Genomic DNA, 24,693 nt, shown 5'->3' on the forward strand with positions numbered 1-24,693 from the left:
CAGTGTGAAGCAGAAGGATTGCCGATTTTTGAGGCATGACTCAAGAATGCCGGTCTGCAATCCGCACGATGAATTGCTGAGCATCACAGTAGACTTATCCAAGGCCCCTGGTTCACAACGCCGTTAGCAAGATCTAGAGACTTGGCTGATTTGGTCTCGCCACATACAGACGATTCTGCTAGACGGCTGGAGAACTGGAACTAAGATAACTGGGCGTAATGGTCTATTCTTGGATCCAACCCTGCGGCACTGGAGATTCAGGTGTATCTGAGATCCGAAGCCATATTACCATAATCTGGGGGGTTTCCGTCCGGGTATGCCTGCACTATCAGAGGTTAATGTATCGTATTCCGGGGGCTACCACTTCCACTCCCACCCTGGCCGGCGACGGCGCTAGTGTCGTGCATGTATAGATTGACAGTACGAGGTTGCGCTATATTTCTCCCGTCTAAATGACTGCCCAGCCCTTGGCTGGACTGCGGGGAAGGCAGGCTTTCTGCTTGTTGTTGATGGTTAGGAAGGTATAAGTGGCCGTCATGATACATTCCGATCACCAATGCGCAGTTCGGCAGAGAATGAATCTACCCGGGAGTATTGCCCGCCTGGGAATGCAGGTCTACATAAGATTAGAAAGCCGTACTTCATCTGGAAACAATAGGCAGGATTCGTCATTCTGTGGGTGTTACTAGTCAATACAAAGAGCCTGGTAACTTGGTCAAATCCACTAGGTCACCTATCAGCTCGTTATAGGGTTGTGTATATTCTCCTAGACCCCTCCTGTGCGCATGCAATAACCCTCCACCACTATGAACCGTCACCCCCGAGCTCATCTAGTCAGACAATCACCCACCTAATATACAATCAAGTCTCAAACTCAGCGGAGTACGAACAAGAATCGTGTTGTAACAGACTGGATCTGTATATCGAACCACCTCATTCTGGATCTTATCAGAGTCATCACAACCCGGAGACCGAAACAAGCTGAGCCACGGGTACCCCCTTGCACAACTTTCTCCCGCCACAATAAAGTCATTGGTAATGTACGTGATGCTCTCAAGATCAGTGCATAGGAGCAGGGTCTGTCGGGGTAAAAATTCTCAGTGTTTGCATGAAGTAGGAAGGATGTCATACGTTTGTAATAGTGGACAGCATCTTGATAGATTCATCCGTAGAGCTTGAGTGCGAGATTCTGGACTGAGGGCACACTATATCTCGGCAGAGAGCGTGAGCTTTTTATCTGCTGGCTCGGCTTCGGTGTCGACTCTGCTTTCGGTGACGCAGATTACAGCGCCGAATGTCATGCGCCAGGAGATGTCGGAATTGGATGTCACCCCCACTGTCTTGATTCCTTCCCCACCACCCAAGTGGTTGGATCACTGAACATAAGGCTAGACGGCAGCTGGAGGGTTACAAGCCGGGCCCGAAGGTGCCACCAGATAGTCACCTGCAGCATTCATCAGCCTCCGGACCAGGATCATGACTGGAAGAGTTAGAACCAGGTTTGGAGACGGGTAGATATACTAAACAGCTAAATAATAGATGGCGACAGTAGTGATGAACTAGCTATTCTTATGAACTCCTTAAAGCTTGCGCAGACTTTTAATAAAGTGCAGGGAACACAGGATCCCTGTTTCGTAATAAGATATCAGTGCTGTACCCTACTGTGGAGGCCCTTTTATAACGTAGGGTCACCTAGCCTAGACATACAGACAAGATACTCAACGATCGTTTGAAGAAGCAGCTCTAAATTGAAAATTCCTCTTTCCTAGACACCACCGGCACGGTCATCAATCCTGACCTGCTGACCACACCCTCCTAAACAAGCCGTTGCGGGCCATGCGTCCAGGTTTTTTGCATCTTTCAGCAGTCAGGATAGCGTCGACTATTGTATATTTCTGCATGTCGGAAAGAGGGATAGGGGCCTGCCATATACCTTGTTTATAGATATCTAGATAACAATCTCCGTTTTAGTTTAGTCAATTGATGTTTGTTTCTCTGATATCATACTTGTAGTGGAATTACTAGAACTCATAACTATCAAAAGACAAAAGCACGGGGTCCAAATAAAGCGGCGGGTCGACTTCCTCAGTACCGCTCTCAAACCCCGTACAATCAGGCCCCCAATTCATCGATCGCTCTGGTAAATTCAGCGATACAGTCCCAAACCCATTCAACCCGTGTTGGGCGTTCGCAAACGCCCGCTGTTTCTCATTTTCATGTCCCGCACCCAGCAGTGCGGACTCGGCGGACAGCTCCTGGAGATCGATCCAGGCCTGGGAGGGCGTGACGAGGTGGAAGAGGCGCTTCCCGATGTGGAAGGCGCGGCTGGAGCTGGGGTCCTGCTCTGCCATACTGTGGAGCCAGAAGAGGGCCTTTTTCGCGGCTTCGCGAACAGCCTCAGCGTCTTCGCCTGGGTTTGCTTCGCCGGGTTGTTGTTCGCCGGAGACGTCTACGACAGAGACGAGGCCTATGGAGAGCTGTGTGAGCAGGATCGTCAATGCGCGCATAATGGTGTGCAGGAGCAGCCACCAAGACGTCATGGACATGATCCAGCCTATATCTGGTTTGCTAGGAAGCACGGAGATGAGGGCAAGGGCGAAATGCACGCATGCCTTTGCGGTGTCGTCTTCAAAGTTGGACCGTGGAACTTTAATGTTTGTCCCGGCTTCGATGTCCAGTTCTGTCAGGCACGGACGGTTCAGAATCATCTGCGAGCTGTAGTACACCATCGCGAGGGAGACCTGTTCTCGGGAATTGGGCGCAGACATGCCGCCAAGGTCATTTGCATCGAAGATGATAAATGCAAAGGCTGGTTGAAGGCTGGATAGCCAAAATTGCAGTTTCTCCTGGTAAAATGGGATTTTCGCGCTAATGCTGTCCTTGGTAGCAGTGAGACTGTAAAGTGCCTTGGTGGCCGCTTGCATGGTAATGGAGAGGTCAATAAGATGGAAAAAGTATAGCGACTGGCTGGGAATGATATCCCGAAGCCATTGATCTCGCGCGGATCGTTCAGAGGTACTTGCATGTATAGTCGACTGGAGTTTGGTTTCACGCAAAGAGCAATCCTGTAGTAGTTCGGTCACCTCGGGAAGTGAGAATTGGCCTTCATCATACGGCAGTGGAAGATGAACAGACATCGACTGACTGTCGATGCATGACACACGGCCAGTTATGCTAGAGAGAACATTTTCCAAGGCTACAATTGACCACCAGATTCGAGCACGGGTCTCTTTGGATACAGTGTCGAGTCGGCTATTGCCATCGACTCGGAGATTGAGACCGATGGAGATTGCTAGGCGTGCAGCCCGACCATTCGCCTGCCATGACCTAGAAAGTTAGAAATGGCTGATTGAGTGGATGTCATCAACCTACTGATTAGATTGACCTGAGAACAGGTAGTAGATCGCGAACATCAGTTCAATCTGGACCTGGTGTAAGCCAAGATACTTGGTCGTCCCCGGCGCGGGGCTCAGCGCCAATGCTCGCGATAGATAGACCCGGTCATCAACATCACTTCCGGAAGCTGGTAATGTCTGATAGCATCTAGATCCCACGGCGAGTATTAAATTCAGAACAGCAAGCCATTTCCGCGATGGTTGGGATGTAGAGCAAGTGAAAGCTTCATCAAACTGGAAAATGAAGACCGATTTATTGACAACTGGGAAGGAAGGTGCGACTGATTTGAAGAATATGCCCACCAGCTGAGCCGCCCAAGGCTTCGGGGGCAGGCATCTTGGCTCGGGTGGTGGGATCGTTTCAGCCGCCTGGGTGTGACCGAGGTGATAGTTCATGGATGGGGTAGAGTCTTGAATGTGAAACGAATGAGGTGCTCGATTATCCATTGTCAACCTGTTGACTGCGGAGCCCAGCCTTTGCAACCATGCGATATCAGAGGCCTTTCCAAAATAGCCTGCTGTTCGGCTGGCCTCATCACGGTTGGGATCTTCGGTCAATGTACCTGCATCTTCGAGAAAGTCCACTGAGGCTGCGGGAGTTGCGGAAGTTGCGGAGCTATCTGTAGACGGCAAGTGTGGCATTCCAGGCCGGGTCTTGTTTCAACCCAAACATCACAGTTAGAAGGTTGTTTTTCGTCTAGGTAGCTGCTTCACGTACCATAAAGCCATCTCCGGCGTGACTGTCACCTACACTGTCCTCGACGAGTGGGCTTTCGCTATCAAGAGTCTGAGTTTCCGAGGCCTAGAGTCAAAGGTTAGCTTACGCTAAGACTGTCGAGATCCCCACCATCCAAACCTGCTCAGCGTTTCCAACGTGCGTTGCTTTCGGCAAGCGATATTCTCGAGCCACGAGGAGCAAAGAAACGAGCCGTGGTCGATCGCCGGCATTGAACGCCGCAACGATGTTATCCAATACCTGATGGGCGGTCTCAAGCTTCTGCTCTGCTCGTCTCAGAGTAAACCTCCTGCGTCGGTCGCTTTCGGCGACGAAGACGCAGTCGCGCTTGTTTACCGCACAGTTATCGCAAGGCTCGTTTCCACCACACTGCTAGCATTAATATTTTGTTGTGGGGTTTTCAGGGGTAGAAGGTAGTGTTTTGGAGCGTATTATTGATAATTACTTTGATTCTCCGCGTCCGACATGCTAAGCAGGCGTTTGATCGTTTCGTTCTTCGGGGCACTGTCAGGGATGCTCTGGGGATGGAGTCTAACCTAAATGGGACGGGCCTTGATTGGTTTGACATATTGGGAAAGAGGTTTCCAGGTTTGGAAGTCCAACGGGCAAACCAAAAAAAGCGAAGTGGCAGCAGGTTGAAACCGTTGAAGAAGAAGAAGAAGAAGAAGAAGAAAAACCAATGAAGAGCAGCAGGACGAGGCAGTTGCCCCTCACAACTTGGACATCGCACCGGGCTTCTGACGTCATAGGTACAACCAACAGATGATTGGTGGAAGGGTTGTAATTCCACGCCATTGAGAGCTTCCAATTTGCTATACATAGACCCCTTTTGTTGAGTTTTCCAATGCGCAAGGGCGCTTGTGCTCAGCTTGGTCTTGGTGAAGAATTGAACATCCTGATTACAGCAGTGTCAATGTAATAGCGACCATAGATGTGGATCGATAGCCCGAAACTGGGGTGTTGATTTGACTATAATCTCACTCGCAGACAGTATGCACTCATACGTTTGCCCTTCCCCAACATCTGAATAGTCAGGCATTCGATCGTGGCTTCTAGAGCCTGCCCAGGAGTCTCCCCCCAAAAAAGAAATCGGCCTTCTCCGAGATGGTCACCTGCAGCATTCGCCTCCGAACCAGGGATTATGCCTGGAGGTACTCTTTACGAGATTCGTTGACCCTTCGCGAGCAGTTCGAGGCGGGGGTAGATGCACCGAAAATCGGGCGGGAGCGAGCATGCTTTGTTGACCGATCTGCGGGGCTACTACTGCTTTAATGATTGCTGTCAAGATTGCCTTGCGAGTATTAAGCATCCTCTGTAGCCGATTCGAAGTAATATAGCGGTGGGATCCAATAGATGATGTGAAGGCAAGGAGGAACAATACTGCCCGCTACTGCCGTTCTTCATAGGATGAAAAATCTTAAACAAGGTCAGGCCTGCTGTAGAGTCCACGAGACAGGAAAAGAACCAGGTATGCCAGTCAAACTGCCTAAGTAAAATATGTATGTGCATCCCCCTCGACTCTTCCTCGATACAGAGGATAACCACCAACCATCTTTCCAAACCCATCTAGCCACCACCATTGCCGCCCCCAGAACAATAGAGCGACAGACTCCGCACCGTAACATCCGCCGTCACACACTGCGGGTTATTACTAACAACAAAGCTCTCAATAGCCTCCGCCTCGCACCCCGGTGCCCCAAACAATTGAACCACAGCGTACGAGTCTGCAATTGCACACGCTTCTGTCACAAAAGCATCATAGCTAGACGATGAGATGTCTTCAACATCCACGCAGTAGGTTTCAGTCACGGTTGTACGGCCGAGGGCGCTGCTCCTGCTGCAGGCGCCGTCGGAGTATCGATGGAATAATGCGGTGGCGAGAGCGGTGCTACCCGTTGCTAGGGCTGTGCAGAGGAATAAGGTCTGAGGGGATGTTAGCATGAATGGAATAGAGGAGAATGCTGTACCTTTGTGGCTGCGGAAATCATGATAATTGGTCTGGAGTGGAATGAAAGAGATAGCACGTCCCAGGGCTAGAATTGCTGGGGAAAATAGTGGGTTTTATGGCCATGTCTGCTGAGGATGGGTTCAGGTAAGCCAGTCTGATACGGAATATTGGATGGCCCCGGATTGGATGCCGATTGTACTATGTTCTCACTTGCAGACTGCACAGTCAACCTCCGGTCTTTTCTGTTATCTCAATAGCACCCAATTGATTGTACCTGCTAGAGGCCGCTAGAAGGGTGGTTACTTCAGCCTGTAAGCAATGCGTCCGCATCCATCATCTCCAAACCAGGATCATGCCTGGGGAGATCATAAAGGAGGTTCGTCTACGCATCTCAAGAGGTCCTCAAAGAAATAGGGGTAGATATACCCGGGACAGACGGTGGCAGCTGCGATTGGACTACCTCCTCCGACTAGGCACTGGATGTACAAGCTCTAGCGCAGTTTCCGATGAACTGCGGGGAAGGCGGGGTTGTTGCTGCTGCTAAATCACTAGTTTTGAGTACTCCGTTCCCAGTATGTGTCCCATTCGCCTGTAATCTAGTTAGTGGCTGTGGATTATGCAGCTGGTTGGCTTGTGTTTGATGACTCCAGACCCTACATTGGATTTTATTGAAAACGGCAAAGGCAGCGACAGACAGTATTATCCCCAATGCCTTTCTTAACCGACGGAATCTAACCGGAATACAGCACGGAAACACTATGCAAGGTCAGGCGTGCTGTAACCTGCACTCCTCAAGAAAAAGAACCCAGTGTCTGATGAAATTCTATTGGCTTCCGTGCTCTAGATAGAATACACCCCTCTCCTATAACTATAGCCATCACCATCACTGCCAACCTCCAATTCATCTCTTACACCTCAAACTCTCCCAATCGCCACATCCATTTAAACACAAGCAAGACTCAAACTCTTCACCGTAATATCCTTCTGCAGGCACTCCGCGTCCTCACCAACCGCAAAGCTCGTAAGTAAGTCCGTCTCACACCCAGGCTCCCCAAACAAGCTAAGGACCGGCGACGTATTGGGATCTTCACACTCTCCACCGGTAACAAACGCCTCGTGGCTAAGCGACGGCCAGTCCTCGACATTCACGCAGTAGGTCTCTGCGACGGTAGCGCCGCCGATGGCGCTGGTGCAGGTAGGTTCAAAGAACCGCTCGAACTGGGCGATTACGAGGGCGGTGCTTCCTGTTGCTAGAGCGGTGGCTAGGAGGAGGGTCTATAGAAGTCTTAGTATATTGGAGTGGATTCGGATATGGGTATTTTACCTTGTTGATTGTGGACAACATCTTGACAGCTGAGGATGATTGGAATGCAGATTTGTGATTCAGATTGAGATAATGAAGCGAACTATGGGAGGAGAGTGGGTTTTATACCTGCACTCTGCTGATGTGGCTCAGGTACAGAGTACATCTCCAACCCCGAGTACCAGACGCCGGAAGAAGTCCGGGCTTTGGGTGTGAATCTACTATATTCTCACTGCATATTTCCGCTCATACATCCGCTGTCTCTCAACATCTGAATGGTCAGAACATTCACTACGACCGCTAGAGCCCGCTTGGGGCCGTAAAGCGAGCCTGGGAGTCGCGCCCTGAGGAGATGTGGATTCTCCAAGATGAGAATAGGCTATTGTCGGGCAATCCGTCAGCATTAATCAGCCCCTAAACTAAACTATGAATGGAGTTCGCCTACGGAGTGCGAGTGGTTCGGACCAGGGTACCTGCTCTAGTCACGGAGGTGACCGTCGGATTGCACTACTACTCTTTGGAGTACTCAATCTACATGGCCTAGTAGACACCAATAATCTCCCCCACCACACTCCGATACAGTCCATTCGGGTCGAACTGCTCGCGAACCGCCTTGAAGCGCGCAATGTGCTAGAAAGTCAGTATCTTGTCGCTAATAGGTATAAGGAACTCACATCGGGATCGATATTGTTCTTTGCCAATTCAAATACCTCTCGAGTGTTCTTCGTCCAGTGCGGCCGGCAAGGGAACTCGGCGATCAGCGCCTTTTCGAGTTTTGCGTCTACCTTAATTAGCAACTAAGCCACCATCAATGCTGAGACTTACAGAATGGCTCGTTAAAGCGCGACCCGTCGCCGACCGTTGGCTTGAAGGTGGGAAAGTCAAACATGATCGCCCCTTGTGACCAGTCCGCGCCATCGGAGGTGTTGTATGTTACTTGACCGAGCAAGTCAAAGTATGGCCGGCCGAACTTGATGTTGATACCGGTGCGGTAGGTTGAGGTCATCACGATCAGTCGCTTCAGCTCCTCGTCGAATAACTGTCGGGCTCGTTTAAGCACGGCGTTTGCCTGGGTGACGGGGAAAGCGAGCTCGAGTGTATAGCCGTTGAGGCCGTGCTCCCACACGGGCTGCTGGTCGGGGTAGAGGCCGCCGATAAGGACATCTACCCCGTTAGCGAGTATTTACATTTGGTTATACTATGACAGCACTCACCATAGTTCCACCCGTATACTGGCCACTCGTTGATGTCTTGGTTAGTTGTCTTCTCACGGAAGTTGGGAGACTCCCACTGGCCGAACAGGATATCCTCGGCCAGCATGTTGGACGTAGCCAACCATCGGCCGCTGTTCCATAGCGTTTTGATGGCGAATGCCTCGATTCCTGTGACTGAAAAGGTATTCTGGAATCCCTGTTGCTCACTGACATCCTCCTCAACGGGATCGTACACTCGGAGATGGAATTTTCTCTTATATGGCCACCACTATCATAGTCAGCCAACTGTACTCGAATAAAGCGATACAACATACCCAAAAATTAGCAGTGGCATACGGTGCGATCATGCCATAGATGTCGCCGTTCAAAACATCGTCGTCATCCAATCTGTCAAGTTAGCTTGCATTCAGCAACGGGAATGCACATACGTTGTCTGGTTCGCGTAGACCTTGAAGTCTGGATAGATCTTGAACTTCATCCGCACAATAATTCCCAGAAGACCAAGCGAGGTTGACGCAGCAAGCCACTCCTCGCTATCGTCGCGCTCCAGATGGCGAAGATTGCCCTCGCCATCGATGATGTCCAGAGCGAGGACACCGGCAGCAACCATCGAGTCTTCTTTAAGCGATGATCGATGCGCACCCATCGCGACGCATCCTGCGAGTGTGATATTCCAGTTAACCAAGGTATATCCTGCCTGAATAACATTAGCTCTGTCATCTCCTCTACTGTCGCTGGGACATACAGAAGCCCCCCGCTCATGCAAATACTCCGCGAGCTGCAAAAAAGTAACACCCGCTTCAATCATCACCGTACCCGCCTGCAAGTCCAGATCGTATATCTCATTGACCCGCTCCGTCTGGATGATGACAGTGTTGGGATCGTCAGAGCACATGGTGTCGTACCACATGTGGGCCTTTCCGGACGCGCGCACGAGCTGTCCAGCATTGATGGCATCGTGCACGAGCGACTGGATCTCATCTATAGAGTTTGGGGCGTACACAGCGGCGACATCGTTACATGCGGGGAAGCCCGGACCGTCAAAGGTATTATATGGGGCCGCTGCCACGAGGGGCGCAACCAGTGTCAACAAAGCGAGGAGGCGCATGTTGCAGTTGGTAGTTGAAGTATTGGATCTTCTTCAGTATATTTCCGTCCTCTTATAGCCAGAGCCTTTCACATTCTCACGACGGCCGAGGCAGGAACGATGTCAAATGTGAGTGACAGCTTCCTTTGCGTGAGACGCCCAGACGTTAGCTACATTAGTCACAGTAGATGGAGTAATACGACAGGCTTCCCCGCAGAGCTGTGGCTGACTGTCACTGTGACATCTCTATGGAAGACGTAATCAATTCCTCTGCAATGACAGGCGGATTAATCAAAGGGGAGGTCATGCGACTTGGCTGCAGGATCTGGGTTCTTCACGGACCCTGTTGTTAATTTAGAACGAACTGTCAGGGGCGGGGAGACTCGAAACTTGCTGAATTTGGAGTACCTACCTACCTAGACAATCTTGCTACGTCATACGCCATCCTATAAAACCCCGGGATTCCGAATAACTATTGCTGGCTCACTGTCAACCAACAACCCACGATGCCAGCAGACAACTTCGGCACCTGTCTCTGCGAAGCCGTAAAATACGAGCTATACGGAAAGCCCGAGAAATGCTCCATCTGCCACTGCGACAGCTGCCAGCAGTTCAGCGGTTCGGCATTTATCGCAAACTGCTGGTACAAGAATGAGGTACGTGATGTTCGGGGATATTCACGATGCCCACTGATCATGGTAGAACTTCAAAATCGTGCACGGCCACGACTCAATCCAGACATATAACGAGCGCGGGACGAATAGCGGCCAGGTACTGACCCGATCGTTCTGCAAAGTCTGCGGATCGTCGCTCTTCCAGCAGACTGCCGACCTGCGCGAGGCCGGCCTGGTGTCCGTCGCCAGCGGCACAATGGACGATCGCAGCGACGCACAGCCGACGCTCGAGGTTTGGTGTCGCAATCGTCGCAACTGGCTGAAGATCGAGCATAGCGGAAAGAAATTAGAGACTCAATAGATGGTTATAGAGAGATAAACTCTCGGACGGAGTCATGACATCACAACTTAAACGTCACGGTTCTCACCTCTTGATTGCTTCTCCCACCGTATCTTTCTCACACCATATCTCCTCGACATGCTGTACAATATCATACGACGGACACTGTATCGCGGTGTTGTGCCTCGAACATACGCAACCCTCACAGCGCAACAAAAAGACATCGTCAAAGCCACCATCCCCGCCCTCGAAAAACATGGCGTCGAAATCACCACCCTCTTCTACAAAAACATGCTTCCCGCCCACCCCGAGCTAAACAACATCTTCAACCGGGCGCACCAAGCCACAGGGGAACAACCAGCCGCTCTCGCTCACGCCGTCTGGGCCTACGCCAGCAACATCGACCACCCCGAGGCCCTTGCAACGGCAGTCTCCCGCATCGGCCATAAACACGCCAGCCTTGGGGTAACAGCAGACCAGTACCCGATCGTGGGCGAGCATCTACTAGCCGCAATCAAAGAAGTCCTCGGCGACGCAGCAACCGCCCCGGTCCTCAATGCCTGGTCCGCAGCGTACGCCCACCTGACTGAAATCTTCACCTCCTTCGAAACGAACCTCTACACGCAAGCCTCCCAAACCCCCGGCGGGTGGACCGGCTGGCGCAAATTTCTCATCAGCGATAAACTCCACGAAGGCGACGAAATCATCACCTTCCACCTTGTCCCGCAGGACAAGGGAGACCTACCCACATACAAACCAGGCCAATTCGTCAGCGTGCGCGTGTTCATCCCTGAGCTAGACATCTACCAACCACGCCAGTATAGCCTCTCCGATATCCCGAACAGGATGTATTTCCAGATCTCCGTGAAGAAGGAGTTCGCGAGTGGAGCGCGGCCGGCGGGGCGGATTTCGAATGTCCTGCATGAATCACTACCAGAGGGGTCGGAAGTCGAGATCAGCATGCCGTTTGGGGATTTCGTGCTCGATGTGAATTCGAACTGTCCGGTTGTTCTGGTGAGTGGGGGGGTTGGGGTGACGCCTATGATGGCGATGTTGAAGACTGTTACGAATTTGTCGCCTTCGCGGCCCGTGGTGTTTGTTCATGCTGTTAGGAGTGGGAGGGTTCATGCGATGAAGCATACGCTGGATAAGGTTGTGGCGGAGAATGAGCAGGTTAGCAAGGCGGTTTTCTATGAGGTGACGGAGGATGATAAGAAGGGGGTGGACTATGATTATGTTGGAAGGGTTGATGTCGCAACGATTAAGGAAAAGGTGCTGCTGCCCGAGGCGGAGTATTATATCTGTGGTCCGCAGCCATTCATGAAAGCGCAGAGTCAAGGTCTAGAAAAGCTGGGGGTGCCGTCGAGTCGGATCCATATGGAGGTGTTTGGGTCGCCGAGTTCATAACTACGATTGTATTTATTCTAACCGACCCCTACGGAATCCTACGGAGTCGCACCTTAGTGCGACCCCACCAGCCAGCCGGCCAGAGCGGCCACCCGGCCAACTCATTAAAAATTTTCGTAAAATCAACACCTCAACTTTAACACGCGATATCTCAACAACAACATGCCTAAATTTAACGAGGATTATGAGAATCGAATGCAGAAGGCGATCCGCGCGTTAGACACCCAGAAAGATCCAAATATCTCCTAAACTGCCCTCAAATTCGATGTAAAAAGGCGGACCCTTGATGCGCGATAGAAAGGGCGCGGTTCTTTAAAAGATCGAAATCCTACAAACTTGAAGCTATCCCCAAGTCAGGATAAGGCATTTTGTCGCTATTTGGACTTCCTAGAAGCTAATTTAATAACGCCATCGCCCCAAATAGCTAAGGACGCTGCCAATTCAATTCTTAAAGAGGCCTATACAGGTACTGGTAATGCCCCAAAAGTCGGCCCTCAGTGGTTCAACCGGTGGCTCGATAGGTACTCCCAGTACCATAAACGTCGCGGAAGAGCTATAGAACTTGATCGCAAGCGGGCTAAGGATTGTGAAGAGATACAGGCATGGTTTAAGAAGTTGAATGATACTATCGCCAGCTTCCCCCCCGAGGATATATGGAATTTCGATGAAACTGGCTTCTAAATTGGCGTTGCCAGGGATTAATGGATAGTGACTCGCGATATGGATCCTAATAAGCCTCACGTCGGCCTCTCCACTAATCGTGAATATATTAGTGTTATTAAGGCCGTGAATACAGCTGGCTGGTGTGCTCCGCCAACTATTTTAATGGGATCCTAATGTATCTTATTAGGATGGTTTGACGTTAGTACGGTGGACGGAGAGTACTATATAGGGTGCTCCGATAGTGGCTACATAACGGATACACTCGCTTTTACGTGGATACAGAAATTCTGGCGTGATATATACAAGCGACGGCGAGGCACGAAAAGTCTCCTCATCTGCGACGGCTACGGATCTTATATAATATTTGAATTCGTACAGTTCTGTGAGCAACACGGTATTATTATATTCTTCTTGCCTCCGCATACAAGCCATTTCCTATAGCCGCTTGATGTTGGAGTTTTTCACGCCTACAAGCAGTATCATTCCAACGCCGTGGCGGCGGCAACGTACTCCGGCTGCTCAAAGTTTACGAAAGTTAAATTTCTCCATGCCCTAGGGGAAATTCGTACTAAAACTCTTAAGAAAACAACTATAAGGCATGGCTTCAAGCTAACTAGGATATATCTATTTAAGCCTTCAGTCGTTCTAGATGCACTACCTGCTCTGCCAGCGCTGACAACGCCCTCTATAGTACGAAGCTACTATATTAAATCGGCAGGTAGTACACCAAAAACTGCAGAAAAATTCTAATTAATAAGGGATAAAATAGTGCATCTAAAGGACTTTAACTACGGCCACTTTATGGATCATTTAGATCAGATAGCAAAGGGCGCCGTGGAATTAGCTTCGTACGCTAAAGCGCTTGAGGATTAAGTTACTAAGTATACTAAGGCCCACAGAACTCGCGCTGAGCGAGCGACGGCTTCTAAACGACGTGTACAGACGGGCGGCATCATCTCCAGTCGGGATATCAAAAAAATAAAGAAAATCAACAAAGAAATCGATAAGGAGAAGGAAGAAATAAGAATAAGGGCAAAGTACAAGCGTTCGATCGCTGGACTTGCGGATAAGTGTATTCGACGGGGAATTATCGTAAAAAAACAATAATTAAGTCGTAAGAAAGCGACGAATCAGAGCTCTTGATTCCATATATTTATAGCTTGATATCTTCAAAATTTGTTGAGATATTGTTATTTAAATAGCTTCATCTAAACAAGTTGGCCGGGTGGCCGCTCTGGCCGGCTGGCTGGTGGGGTCGTACTAAGGTGCGACTCCGTAGGATTCCGTAGGGGTCGGTTAGATCAAGTATTGAGATCTAACCAGCAGACTGCCTCAGTATCCAACAATAAGCAGACTCCAACACACTCACCTGGCAAAACCCCAGCGCTAAGATGCAGCCACCAAACCAATCACCACAATCTACCCCTGCAAGCGCCAACACGAAACGAAATAAAGCATTAACGCAGGGGCCACCTTCCTTCCAGCTTCATTTCATTTCATTTCTTCTGATTCCAACCCAAATCCCCCCCCCCCCCCCCCCCCCCCCCCCCCATCAAAATGAACGCAACAACAACCCTCCAAGGCTGGCAATTCAACGACCCGTCCCGCTCCTCCTGGGACATCATCTGGACGTGCCTAACCACCATCTTCGCCTGCACCTGGACAGTCCTGCACCAGTCCGTCCCGGCAAAGAACCGGTCGGAGGGGTTCATCTTCGCTGCGAAACTATGGGTGTGGATCCTCACGTTCCTCGCGCCGGAGATGCTGGTGTTTACGGCGTCGGAGCAGTTCTGGCAGGTGAGGAGTCTACGGGAGCGGTGTAATGAGGCGCAGGATACTCGTGATCGCAGTGTTGAGGAGCCGGCGTCGTGGCTGTTTAATCGGACGAAGACGCTTCCTGCTAGTGTGGACAGTGGGAATGGCAGCGGCAGTGAACAGGTTGATTTATATCCCGAGCATGCGCGGTGGACCTACCCGCAGGTGTGGGTTGTTTATATGACTGGCCTGACACTGGAAACGCTAGACGGGTGGTGGTTCTACGTCAGCAAAGACCAGATACTTCAGCTGATTCAGCTCGGCGTGGTTCGATGCAGCGATTTTACCGACCGCGAGGTACAGGACCGCGCAAAGACAGATACATTCGCAAAAGCGTTCACCGTGTGTCAGAGTACGTGGCTGACGGCGAATATCATTGCGCGAGCGGGCTACGGCCTGCCGATTACGCCGTTTGAGTTCTCCGCGCTGTCGTATCTGGTTTGTGCGATTATGATCTATGCCTGCTGGTGGCATAAGCCGCAGGATATGACGGTGCCTATTGTTCTTCCGTTAAGGTATACGCGTGAGGATCTGCCAGAGGAGATTCGGGCGGTTACAGACAGTCGGAAGTATCAGTGGCGGCATCGCCGGGTGATTCCTAACAGGGATGGAACGGGCAAGGGATTTCTGTCGGTTGGGAAGATGCTGCAGACTGTTGCAGTGGACCAGCCGGCGCAGGGCTCGATGACACGGGCGTATAAGCGATTATCAGTCCGGGATGAGACACTGCTCAACACATTCGCAACCGCGTGTGGAGTTCTTTTCTGTAGTATCCATGTCGCTGCGTACGTTGCCTGGATTGTTGAGTGACAGCCGCTAATTGTACCAGATGGACGTTTGCATTTCCTACTTATGGCGAGAAGATCGCATGGAGGGTGTTCTCGCTCACTGCCCTCGGCGTGGTCGTTTCAATCAATGCAATTGCCCAGGTACCGTTGACGCTACGATGGCTGAAAGACAACGGCGCCTCGCTGCCACTGTCCATGCAGAACCTGGCGGATGTGAACGGGAAGTATACCTGGATGGAGATCTATGGTCCTCTCCCGCTGATATTGGTGTACACCCTTGCTCGTATCGGGTTGGCTGTATTGACTGTGCTTTCCATGCGTGCGTTGCCGAGTGGCGCATATATCGCTGTAGACTGGTTAGGGTCGATTCCTCATATATAGAAGCAGAAAATTGCCTTCGTGGTTATATATTCTGTGAGCTAGTGAGAATGTTTGGCGAGTCTTCCAGAACAATGGGCCAACTCTGATAGGTAATCAAGATCATACCGTCAGTAGTAGCTGATCCAACTGAAACAGTTTAGTCCCAGTTAAGGCCTGTTCAGCGCCGGTTTCAGCTCCAAAGTCAATGTGACGAGAATCCTTCCATCTACCCAGCGGGCATTGGCCCCAGCCGCCGCCGATCCGTCTTACATGTCTTACTCCAAGGCTCATCATTGGCGAGTAAACACGACTGGCCAAGCTCATGTCTGCATTGCCGTCTGCAAAAGAAGGGTACAAAAGGTGCAAGGTCCCGGGTGATCTTCACGCACACTCCTACACCTCTATTTCTCTTGTAGTCGAAGACAACCTGACCACTATGGCAACAGCACCCCCTTTCAACCCCATCATCGCCAACGGCGGCTTCGAGCTAGGGACTCTCTTCCCCTGGATCCCTAGCGACGCCAACGCCGCGACGATCCTAAATGGCACCGGTGCCTACGCGGGGGATTACTACCTGTACATTCACGCCTTTCCACCACCACCAAGTCAATTCCATGGAAAACTAACCACTACCTAGCGGGCTGCAAACCGCCCCCGGCAACCGCGCCAACACAGTTCACCAACCTCTCCACGACCTCAACACGGATTCTACATACGCTATAAGTGCAAAGGTCTGGGGCCCCGCCGTCTCCACGGCAAACTACTGCAGCGCATACATCTACACCGGAGAAAACGCCACGACGGGACTGATTGCGAGCGTGATGATCGAGTATGACATTTCAGAGCGGTGGTTGGATCTGCGGGGGGATTTTACCCCGAAGGCTAAGGAGGAGTTGTTGTATGTTAGTGCGGGTTGTACGCTTTCCGGGGCGTCGCATACGGGGAGGTTACTGTTTGATGAGATCAAGATTGAGATTGAGGGTGTAGAAGAAGCGGTTCTGGAGGGTTAGAATAGAAGCTGTTTGTTGTCAAGTTCACTGTAACATGGGGAATGAATGGTAGCCGATGGAATCACTCATGCAGCTACAACAAGACATGATATCACTCATCATCCGGCTCAAACGAAGGGATCGCCTGCCCGAGCGTGATACACAACTCTTGAAACGCCTGCTTATCCTCCTCCGACACCGTAACCCTCTCCGCATGCTGGTACTTAATACCATCCCCCTCCTGCACCCGGTAAACCATCTCACTCATATACGGACTCGGGCCGAACCCATCACAGAAAACCATATAGCTCTCCTCATGAAAGTTATTCTTCACTTCTGTCTCCGTCTCAAACGGCGTCCGCTGATCATCCTCCCACCACCCATCTCCATGCCCGTAGCGGAAGTGTTGGAGGTTAGGAAGGTTATCCTTGAACGCGCGGAAGTAGTCTGCCCAGCGCTTGTTGTACGAAGCATACATGTAATCACCTTGATACGGCCGTTTTTCGAAAGCACTGGGGTCGAGGAGGGTTTGCTTGTAATTGCCGATTGAGACTTCGTGGATGATGCCGCAGTCTTCGAGGTACAGCTCTGTCAATGTTGCGCCGTGCGCGAGGATCCAGTCGAGCTGGGAGTCGTGGACGAAGCCGTAGTTTCCCAGAGACAGAGTCTTTAATTGGGGGAGGTGAATGTCGCGAAAGTCGAGCTTGGGGTAGAAACCGCAGTAGAGAGCTGAGTAGATGGTCAGGTGTTGCAGGTTCGCGGTTGTTCGTTTCAGCCAGATGGTGGGTAGTTCCGGGTAGAAGACATGCGGTGCGTCTCTCTGTGGTAGTGTAAGTAATGAATATCGAGTATAGGGTGAAGAGCTGACCTTGTAATCCATCTCGCCGTGATGCTCGCGATGCTCGTGGGTGAGATTCAGCCGGAGACTCTGCAGGCCACCGAGCACGGTCGCAATGTCGGCTGCCACGGTCGGATCGGACGTATTGATGTCTTGCAGGTCGCGAATAGCAAGGTCTTTGAGTGGATTGGGCAGAGATGCAAAAGTTCTCATGCCGCGCTTCATGATGGCGTCGCGCTGCTCGACCTCTTGCGGGGTGTCGACCCAGTCGCTGATCTCCCAGGTTGCATCCTTTTGGAAGCGCAGGACGACGGCCTTTAGACGTGGCAGTTCCGAGAGACGGTCAAACAGGTTGTAGAAACGAATTGGGAGGCCGGTATCTTCGTCGGGGTCGTCAGGGGGCTCGCATAGCTCGCTGATATCTTCCTGCGACGGTTAGATTTGGCTGTATCAGGGAGAACGAACATACGGCGTCTATATCGAAGGTGTTGAGATATATCTTGGTAACAAAAGCAGCAAGATCGGGCTGATCCAGAATGCTCTCGAAGCGCTCGCAGCTCTCGTCGGTGGGGAGCACATGGATGGTGTGGAAAACCCATCGCTTGCCCACCTCGTTCAACAGGCGATTGCTGAGACGCAGCGCTTTGCGAGACGAGACATCGCACCAGGACAAGACCCTGGATAGGATCTCGGCTGGAAGGGTGAGCAGTTCCATCTTGCTGGGAAAAGCTGTAAACACGGGAGATGGGCCTTTATGCAGAAGCTTGCAGGCAGCAGCTAGTGTGGGTTCTTCAGCCTAGTCCGCTTAACTACTAGCAGATGTTCATGATTCAGGACTCCACCAGTATCATCTTAGGCCAGCGCATAGATGGTCAAGCAGAATGCAAATCTACTGGCAATCATACTCGGTGCGAGTGTAGGTCCGGGGTCTAAAGCCAGGAGATGGTCCTGGCCCGAGCATCGAAGCAGTCGAGACTACTTGAGTTCAACCACCCACGCGATTATTATGAACAGACAGAGGTATGCTTTGGCGATTTCAATAGACTTGCCTGCCCTGAAGTTGTGTTGGATGCCGATGCAGGTCGCCAAAAAGCGACCGGCGTGAAGTTGTACAGGCTTCGGACCTAAGAAGCAGCGGCGACCTACAGTCTTCGTCAGTAAGCCATCGCCTGTTTGCTTCACGAGTTGCAATCGTCGATGGGCGGGATTCAACACGTTCAGTGACTAAGAATGACTGACATCAAACTGAAGATGAGCTGGAAGATGGTTCGTATACCTGTTGTAGCCGATCTCTCCAGGGTTAGCACAACGTTTAGAACCAAACAGAACCCATGCCCTATGTCGCTCGCCAAAAGACATCTGTGCTCGCTCGCTGAGTGACTGCTAGAGTAGCCGGCGTCGTCTTCCCATCAGTACATGCGTCCCATCCAACGGAGCAGTACTCCAAGAAATGCTCCCTCACCTCGACAGCAGCCAGACAACAACTTTCTAATCCTCGACTCCACGCGATGACACTTAGAGTCCTACTGTCGTTGACGGAGGTGCAATCGGCTCAGGTGAACGTTGGATGATGCCAGGAAGGATGTCAGGGGCAGGTAGTGAGCCTGGGTGTTGATTTGAGGCCATGACTGGAAAGCGAACAATTAAGGATCGGGCTTTTCGTAGCATGCCAGCTATTGATAGCCTGAAGAATCTGCAGGCCGGCTATGCTTTGACTTACTTTCGCTGCTTTCCTTGTGCCAACGGTGCATATCCTCTGTGGGTGTCTACCGATCATAGTGAAACGGCAATATATATTCCTCAAGCTATGAACCTAAGCCTATTCAATACCATCTATCAATAATTCAACGCCTCATCCCCCTCGAAATCATGCCCCTCCTGCATCTCCAGCACCCTACCCCCCTCACTCCCCACCCAATCCTGCTCCGCAATCTTCCTCTCCGCGACCGTCAACCCGCCCTCAACCCCCAGCGTCCTGGCCGCAAACATAAACAGCATCCCTTCTGCATGCGCCGCATTCCGCGACAACCCATGGTTATCCCCCTGAAAGATCTTAATCTCCCTCACTCCCTCCGTGCCATACTGTCTATACAACTCCTCCGAGCAGCGATGCGACAGACACGTATCCCCATCTCCATGGAGAAGGAGTAGCGGGCGCGGACTAAGCTTGCTAACACCCGACGTCTGCGCCGTTTGACTCGCAATTGTTGCGACACCACAAACCCGCGGGTCCTCCGCTGCGACGGTGAAGCAGGGACTTCCGCCGAAGGACCAGCCGACAACCACAAACCGGGTAGAGTTATACTTCTCTCCGAGGTAGTCCATCGTCGCGACGATATCAGGAACGCAGTACTCCGTTCTAGCAGGGACGCGGTAGTCCAGTCTTACAACGGGGAGACCAATCAGCAGAGCGAGCTTGTCGGCGAGGGAGGTGTAGATTCCTTTCCAGAGACGTATTACTATCCATTCCATAGGAATATGAGATTGTGAGGTGGATGGGGGTGTACCTACCAGACGGCCCGCTAACGCCGCCCCCCGCCCCGCTGACGAGAATCACCGCGGCATTCTTTGCTTCGGCCGGGTCGTAGTCGTGGGGTTCGTGGAGGATGGCTGGTGCTTCGTGATCCAGGGGATCGTGGACGATGATTTTGACGTGTTTGGCGTGGACTTGGTTTGCGCGCGTGCTGCCGAGTCTGGGGGGGTGGGTTGGGCCGAGGGATTCCAGGGGGTGTTGGGATAGTGTGGGCATTTTATCGGGATTGTATAGGTTGATATATATGTTATGGTAACTGCATCGTGTGAGACTCTGGGAGTAGTTGTAACCTGTCATTGACATCATGGTTGATATCAGACTGACGGATGTGGCGAGCCTACAGCAGCGGAGTATCTAGATAAACAAACACTTTTTATAAATACTGACACGGAGTGAAATCAATTCTAGTGCTTTTTATGATTGTTGCTACTGTTTCGACTGAGCTCCTCTTTCAACCAAAAAGCGGTCATAATTGACAACACTTTCGAGAAGAACCTGCGCTCCAAGGGCACTATTCCTGTTAGTAGGGTAACATTCTGCATCGGGACCAACTGCACATACCAGTCTTCAGGTGCGCAATACTCCGTCGGATGATGACTGACACCGTCCCGACAGGGCACAAAGATCATTGCAGACGGGCAATGCCGGCTGGTATAGACGCTATCATGACCAGCGCCACTGGTGATCTCCATCCATCCCTCCTCCCCGAGCAGGCCGTTGGCCGCTGTCTGGATTGACTTCGTGCAGTCAGGATGGAATTGGATTGCAGGTGAGTCCGTATCAAGAGTCCATTCAAAAGTCACTCCCCTTCCGTCTTCACGGGCGATCCTATCGAACAACTGGAGACACTCTTCCTGAACAGCATACACAACCTCATCCCGAGGGTGCCGAATATCCAACGTAAAAACAACATTAGAAGCAACGGTATTGGTCGACGAGTTCTCCGGTATCTTGATAATGCCCGTCGAAGCCAACGCACTATGCCGCTGCGCAACCTCATTACTCGCAACAATCATCTTCGACGCAGCAAGGAGAGGATCCCGCCGCGCACCCAGCGGCGTTGTTCCTGTGTGCGCATCCTGCCCGGTAACAGTGAACTTCAACCAGCGGTACCCCTGAGCCCCCGTCACAACTCCGATCGATCGACCGGAATCCTGTAGAATCGGGCCTTGCTCGATATGCAGTTCGAAATGCGCCGCCAGCGGGTTTGCGTCGGCAGAACAGGGAACGTCACCAAGATACCCATGCCTCTCGAGTTCCGCCTTCAGCGAGATTTTGTTATCCTGAATATCACGTAGATTCCAAGCATCCTCGAGCGAAATCCCGCCAGCCCAGACACCAGAGCTGCACATCGACTTGGGGAAGCGCGCCCCTTCTTCACTAATATCATTAGTCCAACCCTCAATATCCCAAGAATAAGAAGACATACTTGGTCCAATTCACAATCCCAACATCAAACCCCGTCCGGAACCCACTTTCCTTCATCGTCCGTAGTACTTCCAGCGCGCCAACAACGCCTAGGATCCCATCATACCGACCACCCCTCGGCTGGGTGTCTAGATGACTCCCCATCGCGATCATCGGCGCCGACGAGTTGAGCGTTCCAGACTGCCGCGCAAACATATTCCCCATTTGGTCGACGGTCAGGGAACAGCCTAGTTTGGTGACTTCGCGCGCGAACCACTTCCGCACTGACGCGTCGGCGGGTGTCAGTGTTAGGCGGGCCATGCCTGTTTCATGAGTCTTCCTGTATTCAAGTTTTAGAAAATATTGTTGTGAGAGAATGGGAAAACATACTCCCCCCACTGATGGGCAGAGCCCCATTGGCATGTTTCGTGCAGAGTTTCCCAGAGTCGGGCTTGGTTGATTCGCAGGCCCGAGGGGGTGACTTTTGGGATTTTCGTGAGCATCTTTCTCGATGTCTAGTTACTTTGTTCAGCATGCAGAGGAAATACTGAGAATTTATGTGACTGTGGACGCCCTCTATGAACAGGTGGAGCTATCCATACACACCGCGCCTTCCCGCGACAGTAGGTGGGCCGGACCACAGCTTTACGTACGATTTTGGGATATTCGCCGAACACAAAGAACCAATATTTTGATGAGAGCAAGCTCGTAGCATAGAGCAGGGAGTAGCTTAGCCATGTGTTGAAATCATGCTGTTGTTGCTAGTCGACAGGTAACTAGCACCCAGCAGCGCTGAGGACGCAGTCCATTCACAAGATCATCAACTAGCTGTACCCTGACAACTGCCACCTTGGAGTGTGGTTTTTTAAGCTAAGCTACTTGTGTAGGACATACACAGCACTAGAGTAAACATGCGTGTAATAACACATACCTGTCGCGTAGTCAAGCCTACCTATTGATAAACTGGAACTGCTAGACTTGCCAAGCTCGTGGCTGCTTTGATTTTGACATCAATTCTATACCCTCATGATACACCTTCCGAAACCTCCTTAATATACCCCGGCAAATAAAAAGCACTCCCCAGCCCAATACCAAGGTGTGCATTCAACCGTACAAGACCCAGATCTAGCATATCCCACCCCCGACTCTGGCTCTGCAGAGCCTGCTGCCACATATAAACCAGCTTCTTCGCGCGCTCGGCGTGTTCCCGACTCGGTGCTTGCACTAGCAGCAGCAGAAGGAAATTACTCACTGTTGCGAATCCAACGCGGGACCCTATACAGTTAGTTGGACGGTACAGACTTCTGCAGTTGAAAAGGGACATACAAGAATACCAAAAAGAACTAATCTCTCTCGCCTCCATCCTCGATACCAATCTCAACATACTAGCCGCGCAGTTCTCGGCAGCATTGAGCACAATGGGCATCGATTTATCCTGATTCGCGAGACTAACAGCCGGAACCTCCTCGCTGGGTAGACTCGTAGTGAGAGAATCCACGTCGATGATCTGCGCGAGGTAGTCGTCGACCGTGAGATCCGGGAAGAAGGGAATTGTTTCGGATTCGTCGATTAGGCGCGGTGGTGGGGCGGAGGGGACCATCGGTCGGAGCAGGGCGCGGAAGATGAAGATCTCTAGGAGGAGGTAGCTGAAGTGGAGGCCGGTTGAGAGGTTCGGGTTTGCAGTTGACCCCTCTTGGGATGAGGGGTGGGGGATGAGGGAGAGCCACTCTTGGAGTTTTCGGAGGAGGTTGCGCGACGTTTGCAGGGAGTCGGGGAAGTTGGATGACAGGCGTTGGGCTGAACGGAGGGAGCTAGATGGTATTAGTTAAGCAATGAGACTGGTGGGAGTAGGGCATACTATAACGAGCTCTGTATCTCATCGGCAATCCGCGCCAACTGCACTATGCGCATGAACTTCTCTGCCGGGGCAGTCTCGAAATCTGCCTCGTCGAGGTCCGTCACATCCCACTCATCAGAACGAATGTACGGTGGCCGACCAAGCAATAAAGCCCGCCACTTATCCTCGCTGTAGATTGCCCACCAGATTCGCCGCCGGATACGCCGTTCCCAGAGTGGCATTCCCATCGGCCGGCATTCGAATCCCAGCCCTAGACTGTTGGCCAGACCGACCATCATTCCGACAATGGACCAGACAAATGGTGTATCTGCTGTTGATGCATGCTGGGAGTTGTCGAACGGCTTGTGCAGGTAGAGAATACCAGCTTGTAGGACAGATAGATGAGGTGTATGTAGTTCTCCCATAATAAGGTCAAGCGTTAAACGCCATAGCTGGGCAGCTGGCGATGGCTGATACGCATAGACAACACTCAACCAGTCATCGCATTTCACAAACGGCAACGCGGATGCGTAGAGGGCGGCTAGAAGATGCACTGGGATTGTCTGTAGATTTTCAGAAACAATAAAATGCGGAACAATCGGCAAACTGGGAAAGACATATGTGATGAACAGCGACAGCAGGCGTTGGCCGTGCTCTACAGGAACAAGTGCGTTGAGTTCGTCGCGCGGTGACGGAAACGGCCTGGCACCGGCAGTAGAAGCTTTGATCGGCTCATAGACAGCATTGTCGGTGACTAGGAAATGCACCGGAATCTTTTCCTCAAGTGGAACTCCGCCGGCGTTGCGCAGGCGTATCTGTTGAAGATGCAGCAGGCCGTAATCGTCGAACCTGCAGTGGCGTAGTAGGAAGGGGTCGGATTCGCCGGATGTTCCAACAACCTGCGCCGACACCCCTTGCAACAGGTCGAGGGTTTGGATTGCCTGCTGTGGGCCAGGCCGGTCAGGGATGGAGTGTGGCAAGAGAGATTGAGATGGGGTATTGGTCTCAAGGGTGGGAACGGTTGGACTGATCGGTGTATAGCTTTGCTGCCCTTCTGGATACAATGTCGCGATAGGAATTGATGCAGATCGCTGAAGCCGGTTGAAAGAGCACGGGTTGCCACTGCTCTGGCACCGTCGACAAGCCACCTGGTTGTCGGGATCGCATCGGAGCTTTTTCTGGCGGCAGCGGTCACACGGCGGATGCCGCTTCGATCGGTATGGTCGGCGAACGGGCGAATTCATCTTGATGCAGTCAAGATGGCGGAGTGAGGATGATATAGGTCGTCCGTCACCGAAAGTTCGGCGAAGATGAGTCGAGTGTACCCACATGCAGCTGCTTCACGAATCACAGTGCAAGTCTGCCGACCCATCTGGAAAATCGCGAAAAACTTGTCCATCTTCGCCGAGCTCTCAGTAT

At 51.7% G+C, this 24,693-nt stretch overlaps 10 protein-coding genes across 10 annotated transcripts; 4 read left to right on the forward strand and 6 right to left on the reverse strand.

Moving 5' to 3' along the window:
* Window positions 1-1,941: 1,941 nt before the first annotated feature.
* BJY04DRAFT_199311 (Zn(II)2Cys6 transcription factor) lies at window positions 1,942-4,796 on the reverse strand. The gene is made up of 5 exons (XM_073712753.1): window positions 4,577-4,796; window positions 4,252-4,500; window positions 4,114-4,197; window positions 3,373-4,049; window positions 1,942-3,327 (listed from the first exon to the last, which is right to left on the reverse strand). Exons 1-5 carry the CDS (start codon window positions 4,697-4,699, stop codon window positions 2,022-2,024), a joined length of 2,439 nt encoding a protein of 812 aa, XP_073566642.1. The 5' UTR covers window positions 4,700-4,796; the 3' UTR covers window positions 1,942-2,021.
* Window positions 4,797-6,952: 2,156 nt separating this feature from the next.
* Window positions 6,953-7,460, reverse strand: BJY04DRAFT_199312 (uncharacterized protein). The gene is made up of 2 exons (XM_073712754.1): window positions 7,404-7,460; window positions 6,953-7,354 (listed from the first exon to the last, which is right to left on the reverse strand). The coding sequence occupies exons 1-2, from the start codon at window positions 7,422-7,424 to the stop codon at window positions 7,022-7,024; spliced, it is 354 nt and encodes a 117-aa protein (XP_073566643.1). The 5' UTR covers window positions 7,425-7,460; the 3' UTR covers window positions 6,953-7,021.
* Window positions 7,461-7,922: 462 nt separating this feature from the next.
* Window positions 7,923-9,704, reverse strand: BJY04DRAFT_222676 (uncharacterized protein; the record flags this gene model as incomplete). The annotated part of the gene is made up of 7 exons (XM_073717466.1): window positions 7,923-8,012; window positions 8,057-8,163; window positions 8,208-8,546; window positions 8,597-8,864; window positions 8,911-8,983; window positions 9,025-9,293; window positions 9,342-9,704. The coding sequence occupies 7 exons, from the start codon at window positions 9,702-9,704 to the stop codon at window positions 7,923-7,925; spliced, it is 1,509 nt and encodes a 502-aa protein (XP_073566644.1).
* Window positions 9,705-10,189: 485 nt separating this feature from the next.
* Window positions 10,190-10,658, forward strand: BJY04DRAFT_210335 (GFA family protein; the record flags this gene model as incomplete). The annotated part of the gene is made up of 2 exons (XM_073714238.1): window positions 10,190-10,339; window positions 10,386-10,658. 2 exons carry the CDS (start codon window positions 10,190-10,192, stop codon window positions 10,656-10,658), a joined length of 423 nt encoding a protein of 140 aa, XP_073566645.1.
* BJY04DRAFT_231282 (globin-like protein) lies at window positions 10,532-12,044 on the forward strand (the record flags this gene model as incomplete). The annotated part of the gene is made up of 1 exon (XM_073719485.1): window positions 10,532-12,044. Exon 1 carries the CDS (start codon window positions 10,776-10,778, stop codon window positions 12,042-12,044), a length of 1,269 nt encoding a protein of 422 aa, XP_073566646.1. The 5' UTR covers window positions 10,532-10,775.
* Window positions 12,045-14,264: 2,220 nt separating this feature from the next.
* Window positions 14,265-15,691, forward strand: BJY04DRAFT_231286 (uncharacterized protein; the record flags this gene model as incomplete). The annotated part of the gene is made up of 2 exons (XM_073719486.1): window positions 14,265-15,307; window positions 15,352-15,691. 2 exons carry the CDS (start codon window positions 14,265-14,267, stop codon window positions 15,689-15,691), a joined length of 1,383 nt encoding a protein of 460 aa, XP_073566647.1.
* Window positions 15,692-15,975: 284 nt separating this feature from the next.
* Window positions 15,976-17,081, forward strand: BJY04DRAFT_199322 (uncharacterized protein). Its single transcript, XM_073712755.1, has 2 exons — window positions 15,976-16,246; window positions 16,308-17,081. The coding sequence occupies exons 1-2, from the start codon at window positions 15,993-15,995 to the stop codon at window positions 16,678-16,680; spliced, it is 627 nt and encodes a 208-aa protein (XP_073566648.1). The 5' UTR covers window positions 15,976-15,992; the 3' UTR covers window positions 16,681-17,081.
* On the reverse strand, window positions 16,772-18,212 carry BJY04DRAFT_222681 (uncharacterized protein; the record flags this gene model as incomplete). Its single annotated transcript, XM_073717467.1, has 3 exons — window positions 16,772-17,479; window positions 17,528-17,923; window positions 17,967-18,212. The coding sequence occupies 3 exons, from the start codon at window positions 18,210-18,212 to the stop codon at window positions 16,772-16,774; spliced, it is 1,350 nt and encodes a 449-aa protein (XP_073566649.1).
* Window positions 18,213-19,333: 1,121 nt separating this feature from the next.
* Window positions 19,334-20,246, reverse strand: BJY04DRAFT_231287 (uncharacterized protein; the record flags this gene model as incomplete). Its single annotated transcript, XM_073719487.1, has 2 exons — window positions 19,334-19,938; window positions 20,009-20,246. The coding sequence occupies 2 exons, from the start codon at window positions 20,244-20,246 to the stop codon at window positions 19,334-19,336; spliced, it is 843 nt and encodes a 280-aa protein (XP_073566650.1).
* Window positions 20,247-20,456: 210 nt separating this feature from the next.
* Window positions 20,457-24,518, reverse strand: BJY04DRAFT_231288 (uncharacterized protein; the record flags this gene model as incomplete). Its single annotated transcript, XM_073719488.1, has 7 exons — window positions 20,457-20,541; window positions 20,592-21,410; window positions 21,460-21,777; window positions 21,828-21,940; window positions 22,471-22,712; window positions 22,764-23,248; window positions 23,296-24,518. 7 exons carry the CDS (start codon window positions 24,516-24,518, stop codon window positions 20,457-20,459), a joined length of 3,285 nt encoding a protein of 1,094 aa, XP_073566651.1.
* Between the last annotated feature and the right edge of the window lie 175 nt (window positions 24,519-24,693).

The sequence above is a fragment of the Aspergillus karnatakaensis genome, assembly GCF_047715665.1.
Source record: "Aspergillus karnatakaensis strain CBS 102800 unplaced genomic scaffold BJY04scaffold_62, whole genome shotgun sequence".
Classification (NCBI taxonomy): Eukaryota; Fungi; Ascomycota; class Eurotiomycetes; order Eurotiales; family Aspergillaceae; genus Aspergillus; species Aspergillus karnatakaensis.

Excerpts from the sequence above, each read along its gene's own strand:
- BJY04DRAFT_199322 (XM_073712755.1), top strand. The coding sequence starts at position 15,993 with ATGTCTGCATTGCCGTCTGCAAAAGAAGGGTACAAAAGGTGCAAGGTC. Across the intron at positions 16,247-16,307 it reads TACGCGGGGGATTACTACCT|CGGGCTGCAAACCGCCCCCG; the intron begins GTACATTCACGC and ends ACCACTACCTAG.
- BJY04DRAFT_199311 (XM_073712753.1), bottom strand. The coding sequence starts at position 4,699 with ATGTCAAACCAATCAAGGCCCGTCCCATTTAGGTTAGACTCCATCCCC. Across the intron at positions 4,198-4,251 it reads ACGTTGGAAACGCTGAGCAG|GCCTCGGAAACTCAGACTCT; the intron begins GTTTGGATGGTG and ends CTTTGACTCTAG. Across the intron at positions 3,328-3,372 it reads TTCTCAGGTCAATCTAATCA|GTCATGGCAGGCGAATGGTC; the intron begins GTAGGTTGATGA and ends CTAACTTTCTAG.
- BJY04DRAFT_199312 (XM_073712754.1), bottom strand. The coding sequence starts at position 7,424 with ATGTTGTCCACAATCAACAAG. Across the intron at positions 7,355-7,403 it reads TGTTGTCCACAATCAACAAG|ACCCTCCTCCTAGCCACCGC; the intron begins GTAAAATACCCA and ends AGACTTCTATAG.